Raw genomic sequence first — 7,074 nt, 5'->3', positions numbered from 1 at the left:
ATATATATATATATATGGGTACTTTCGAACGAATAATTCTTCTGTGTCCAAAAATTGTCACGTCTGAATGACCTATTTGCAAAATGCACGGACATTTCATATCCTCGTGACGCCAGAGAATCATGGGTACGTTAGAGTTGACGGCAAGAAGTTATTTATATAACTTGCGCGGATTCCGTGTGCATACTGCTTGTTCACCCTAGCAAACAAGGACCGGAACAGACTGGCAGAGTATAGCTATTTTCCTTTTTCAGCGTTTTGGAAATACAACAAAGTTTAGTTTTTACTCCAGCTGGTATATAGACTTGCAGGGGCAGTGTAGAACGGGCGAGTGAAAACAAAGAAAGATGGATCCATATATTTCAGAAATGAAGTGGTTTAAAGTCTGATAGTTCGAGCTGAAAAGTTTATGCTACAAGGCAGCACGTGGCAGCTGTTACTTCGGAAAAGCTACTGGCACCAAAGATAGACGAAAGTGAAAGATGGGTGACAGTATGCTAGCACACAAAGGTTGTCAGGCCATGCCGTTCCAAGTTAGCTGGGTGGGAACGTACACCTCAAGACATTTTCGAGTGTGTTACATTCACACAACATGGAAAAGGGTAAGAGAAGTTATTCTGATATGTCCGAAATTCACAGATCAGAACTCTCGTGTACTGATAGCACATGCAACCCGGGTTATTCGACATGTGTGAACCACGATTCTACTACGGCTTTCGAATAGGCCACATCATTTCGGGTCATTTAAATTCGACCACTTCTTCTGATGGCTTCCCCGCTGTTTTGATTGATTTATCCTGATCGATTAATCGTAATAATTGGTTGAAGACAAGGCAAAAAAGTGTACGTTAATGCTAACTGAAACTAAACTGTTCAGCTATACCACCCTTCCCGCACACTACTACCGTGCAACCTGAAGAGTGCACGGTAGCTGAGACAAAGTCAGACTGCTCAAAACAAAACATGGGCAATTCGAAAGCCAGCGATGGGACATAACCAGAAACCTTTCGGTCAGTAGCCTGAACTTTATCAGACCACGCATGCAAGTCTCACAAGCGAACACTGATTGCCTTAGCTGGAGCCATGCACTACGTTAAAGTAATAACCATTTCATATGCTCATATATCCACTTTTCTCAGCCATTTGTCATCATGAGTAACACTGAAACTCTTCACTTTGTAAGCGTTGACCCAAATTACTAATTCAGTTAGCACGGAAAACCGTACCCAGTGCCCTCAGACAGAGCACAACTGGTGATGATCTATCCACCTGATTTCACTTACCCACTCATTCGGATATTCAGTAACCTATTTGGTCATGACCGGGATTTTGTAAGAACAACAAGTTGTGAGTTGATGTAGTCTAATTTAGATTGCTCAACTTTCCAGTACCATGCTACCGGCCATCCTCGCGACAGAGGTCACGATCAACTGCTTTTTGTTCCAGGTTGTAAACTTCCTTCTGAGGAATGCGAATGAAGTTGGTTACTCAGATTGACAACGTTTTCTGATAGCGTACTCATTCGGACAACTGCTGAGGATCGGCCACCTTGATTGCAGTGGCGTACATTTCGTTATAGTGGTATAAGTTATGCACGATGTTCATGAGTATACTTTTGCTAACTCGAGTATGCGTCGCGGGACGTACCCCAGTGTGGTTGACCCACAACACTTCTCAGGTTTCTCAGTGCTGGAGACTAAAGATTCCTTTCGTCCAGTAGGCGAGTTAATTCGACCGTTATTGGTGGAAATTTTCACATCAATCGTGCATTTTCGCACTAAAGCTACATGCAAAGGCAACTACTACATTGCTCAAAACGTGAGTCAGATTCATCACGTAAATTATCACCGTGAGATTGGAAATTGAGGGTATAAAATAACTAAAGGTAACTTGTTCCGGAGTAGTTCAGCCCCCTTTCAATTTGGTCGTCGAATTTAGATTGCAACATGAGATCCATGGCTTCTTGTTTGGTTTTGCGAAAGAGCGAACAAAACCGATGAGTAATAAGTCCTGCCAGCGAGATTTGCTAATGAAGCCAACTTCAGACGGCAATAGATGTAGATCAAAATAGCTTTAAGTCGCGAAAGGAATTGAGCGATAGCCACAGTTGTCAATAATACTAGCTCCGGCTTTCATGCAATCATAGCATATTGGTACCAGAGATTGATCAACAGTGTGAACTAGGCGATCTTTACAAGAAGAACCTCCAGTGATTACGCGCCGAACATTTTCAGTGTGGTTTAGAGACTAATCCATCAGTGACGAATTTTCGAATCGACAAGAATACCCTGAGGTGTATTCACGTCAGAGTATTTTCTCCCGAATTCGGATGTAGTGTGCAGGATAGCTCGAAGTTGTTCATAATTTGGACGTACAATGCGGATGATTGTTTGTCATTGGGCACTTTGTTGTCAGTTTTTTTCTAAGCATAAAAAATTTCCACTCAAACCAATATAGATAAGAATACAGGCGCTACCCGAGCACTTAGAGCTCCACGCAGTTTTTGATCGTAGTAGTCCGTCTGGTTCACCACATGTAACTCTCATCATTTATTGTGATAGGTAGCGTGCTGCTCACCCGTGTCCTCTTGACTCCGTTCGACCCAATAGTACATCACAGATATGTTTCCGGTAAATACCCTCCAGGATTTCAAGAACACTTTTTCGCATTGAAGCAGACATCAAAACTGAATCTAGGGGTAGAAGAACGGGCTTTGTGATCCATTTTGTAGCTTCACGTTTGCCACATAAAATACAATTGTCGAGTGTTGCTGAAAGAACACTGACAGTAACTGCAATAGTTAGTGCGGGAATGACACATACCCAGACATTACCTCTTTCTCTCCGTTTTCTGTGAAAACTCTTCGGTTCGCATTTCCCATATAATCCCTGTACCTCATTAATTTTGCCTGCAGAGATATCAGGGTATCTGAATAAGGACATAACGATGAGTAGACGATATCTGTACGAACAACCTGCGGGTTTCTTTAAACCATTGGTTGCAGACAACCCAGAGTTTCTAATACCGGTGGGGCATGGAGGTTGGTACATGCCTTGGTAAACACAATAGATTCAACTCAGGCTTGGGAGGACTGGGAGATAACTACCCGATGTAGACGACTGAACGCCTGTTTCGGATAGCACCTGAATAGTTGACACTGCAAGCTCTATTTGGGGCACGTTGTGGTACATCCAACGATACGACAATCCTCAGTTGCAACATTCGGCTGCGTGAGCAACGAGCTGGTGTTTAACGTACACCTAGGTGAATAACATAAACACCAGTAACTGACCTTGCATTTGGCCAATGGTGAGATCTTTGTCTAACCGGTCCACACCGGCTAGCAGTAAAAGCTTGGGTTCCGGGATGGAGAGGAATCGTTGCGACAATCCAGAAAACCAGCCCTGCCAAAATGGTTGGGTATTCATCAGGTCAATACGCCATGTATATTGTGCCCATCGAGGTATTTCCTGCACTGAGTTATGTGACCTGGTGAACGAAACGTCGGTTAGGTGAGTACTGTGGGATTCGCGACGGAATTCGAGATGTTCATCGGGCTTTGTGGACTCATCAACCTGGGAAATCAAAATGAAATCAAGTGTTCCATTTGCGCCAAATAAAGAAACAACAGAGAAGCGTTTTAGTTGAAGACGGCCTGTAATGTAAACAAATCGGAGGACCACGGATCCAAGGTATTTGTACGAAAGATGGGGAAAGACGAATGATAAATGCGCTTTCCGTATTGAGCACAACACTGATTAGGACCTCCACGATGTCTCTCTATGACGCAGTCACCAAACTTGACACCAGCTGGTCCATAGATAGATGACATACTTCTTCTTCACTGAGTACGGTTTGGTTGACAGTAGTGTCTAGACAGGACATATATATATATATATATATATATTTATATAATATTCAATAAAAGCTTTTAAGCACGTCTGGAGAAAATGTAGGTAGCCTGTGACAGTCAAAGGACGAACACGCAGAAAAGCAGCTGAGACAGCGCGGGTTTGATGAATATTGACATCTGCAACCTTTCAAGAAGTGAATTCAATACGTTAGGGTTTATATGCTGTGCACTCCCTATAGAGAGAAAGAACTCACTAAAGACAGTTTTGGGTGGCCTGCTGATGCTTCTACATTCCATTATCTCCCATAGGAGACAACTATCAGTCGTTCATTACAAATACAACTCAAACAAGCCATCTTTTAAAGGCTGTATCTCGGACCGATATCAAGAACCTGGGAAACAACAGACTGTGGTTGGAAGGCCCATCAGAAGAGCTTCTATTGACAGAGTCGACCGGACGAAGTTAACATAAATGGACTAAAGAGGTTGACAGACATGCTTTCGGGAAGGTTTTTTTCAGGTGGCATGGGAAAGGAAAATGCTAACGGTTATCCACTATGAGCTTCTAGTCTCAAGACACAAATAAGAGGACATGAAAGTGTCTGGTTGGGTCGTACTGTGGTTGTGTTCAGCACAAGATGTGTACAACGGTACTCGTTGGAACAGATCGCTGTTGCAGCAAGGATTGAAAGTAACGAGGTGGAAGCGTAGAACATACCATAGAATTCAACAAGTAATCGCTAACTTTGCGAAAAAACAACGATTCAAAAGTAACCGGAGAGTGGACCAGTCTTACTTGCTGTGCTTCATGATCACACTGTTGTTCTGGTGAGTTGTTTTGCTGCTCATCGATGTCCTCATCATCGGCAGTTTCAGCAATCGGCTCCGGGTGTTGCCGATCTGTTGGGTTTGTCTGGTTTGGCGAATCGAGTGGGAGACTGGTGATCGAGGGGTTGGGTGAGAACTTGGGGCAGGAGAAAATCAATGCCTTTCCCTGTTCCATTTCGCATGTGGCTGTCTGGCCGGTAGCGATTCGCTTTAGTTGGCCTGGGAAGGAAACACGGGCTGACTGGACGTTACGCAACTGGCAGCTGCGCACACTACGAAAACGTATGGAAATGGAAAGATAAATGGCAATGAGAACAACTAGATGTACATCAGTCGACTCCTGTCCTACACGGAAAATGTTCAAAGTGAGTTAATTTAATTTCTATATATTCTATAACAAGACTTTTGTGAGGGTTGAAATGTTCCTCACAGAGAACTGTCAAACAAACAGCGGACGATCCAAGCCAAGTATGATATCACTAAGCTACCAATGGAAAAGCCGCCTCGGTTCTGGCATTCGATTTGTCAAAAAGCGGTCTTCAGGTGGAAGTCTAGAAGTGATCACAAAGTTGAACCATGTCATGTACTATTGTCAGCGAACTGGAGTCCGACTTAATTGAGTAACTGAGACGCGTTTATTTGTATCGCTCGTCCATCGGTGATACGCCTTACTATACTCAAGAGGATGCTTGGGTTCTATACCGCCCGTCTATATCTTTTGAGAGTTGTGCACCACTCAATTAACCGGTTTTAAAAACCACAAAGCCAACGATGTGCCAGGACATCACAGTCAGCCAAATCAAAGTTACGAAATAATGCTATGAACTGGGCATCCATTTTTGATCACACAGGATGTAAAAGCGGAATGGGTGAATTATTGTCCGTCAAACACAAAGAAGATCATAGACTGGTCAGTGGTCACCATTCGACCAGGCTGCTAAGGTTCACACTAAAAGATAGATGAAATAATGACTTGAGATGATGATGATGACAAACTCCACGCACCCATGTTTGTGAGCTGCGAAAGCCCTCTCCTACACATCGAGACGTTTTCGTAGCCAATCAGCTGTCAAATCTAGCTTCCAGACAGCTTTGTGAGAGTGAAGAATGCACTATGCGATAGTGGTCGAAAGTGTGGTCAACCGAAAGGCTGGGTTTACATCTTGAAATGCTTCGGGGTCAAAGGACGAATGCAACGCAGTTGCATCACCAGACCATTCGCCAAGTCCACATTCTATTTCAGTTATACTGTATTCTATAACCTGAGAACATTAACTTAGCCTGGTACAGCCGTGACTTGATGGTATGGAAAAAACGAAAAGAATGTGATGTCGACAATCCTGCCCGTTGATGACCGTGATATTGGAGTTGCCGTTCAGAAACGATAATTTACTGTTGGGATACCATTAATCTGCAGTGAAGGCTATGAGTGGGAAACAGTGACTCATTTTCATTAGTGGACAGGGGCCGTAAAGTCGCAACCGAAGAGAAACGGCGTTGGAGATCGTCCCCGGGGACCGACCTTCTGTTTGAGGGGTCTTCTTTGAGGATAGTTTTTGTTATTTTATAACCAGCCAAAGCTGTTCCCGAATTAGATTTGGCGCTTGGCATTCTTGCTTCACTTCATATGTTAGAGGGCCGGCGAAGGGGCTTGCGTCCACCAGGTTTGTATGTGTGACAGCGTAGCACAGTCGCGTTGCAACTTATGTATGAGCCTCGGTGGTTCCAGTACAGTTGCGCCTCCCTTCTTTGAGGGCAATCCACAAGCACACTTTGAAGAACGGCAAAAAACAACAAGTGTTACTAGAGCTCCTCTTCCCTACAATCCACTTGCACTATCTGTTGGTAGGTCCAATTTTCATTTCCTACCACATGGACACAAGAAATAGAGCGTATGCGAAGGTAGATACTCGAGATTTCTGACAACAGGCACATGGCAGAAAACGCATTCTGCCTCCGGATACGTTTATCTCCTAATGAGATCAAGAGACATCGTGTCAAAACAACAAACTCGTGAAAATTTACAACAAAAGGAGAGCAAAACTGCCGAACACAACAACTAAATCGAGGCGACTGACCTACCTCCATTCGATCGCGTGGGAAAGAGACTGGAAAAACTGTGGTCGACTTTTGAGAAACGTGGTCATACCTTGAAGAGAATTCAAAGCAGAACCTGGAAAAATGGAAAGTGGAAGAAAACGCCATGAATTACGCGAAATATAATCTGGGTTGTTTAGGAATTGAATACATCAATTTAGCGAGCAAAGTTATGTTCGAGAACTTCAGCAAAAGGAATGTGCCAGAATAATGTCAACGTAGACTAAAAAGTAATTTGAGAAAATAAAAAAAGCTCTTCGAAAAGTTGAATTATTGGCAAAATGCAGTTCGAGACG

At 43.5% G+C, this 7,074-nt stretch overlaps 1 protein-coding gene across 1 annotated transcript in view; it reads right to left on the bottom strand.

Moving 5' to 3' along the window:
• T265_13620 (hypothetical protein) overlaps window positions 1-7,074 on the bottom strand; it is a gene marked incomplete at both ends in the record, with an annotated part of 61,444 nt that overhangs the window by 7,797 nt on the left and 46,573 nt on the right. Inside the window, 3 exons of the mRNA XM_009169738.1 lie at window positions 3,293-3,575; window positions 4,572-4,953; window positions 6,764-6,854. Of these exons, the coding sequence (XP_009168002.1) occupies window positions 3,293-3,575; window positions 4,572-4,953; window positions 6,764-6,854 (756 nt within the window). The remainder of the gene's footprint in view (window positions 1-3,292; window positions 3,576-4,571; window positions 4,954-6,763; window positions 6,855-7,074) is intronic.

Source organism: Opisthorchis viverrini, assembly GCF_000715545.1.
Source record: "Opisthorchis viverrini unplaced genomic scaffold opera_v5_84, whole genome shotgun sequence".
Lineage (NCBI taxonomy): Eukaryota > Metazoa > Platyhelminthes > Trematoda > Opisthorchiida > Opisthorchiidae > Opisthorchis > Opisthorchis viverrini.
The sequence above is the reverse complement of the archived record's forward strand: the minus strand, read 5'-3'. Positions and strand labels throughout refer to the sequence as shown.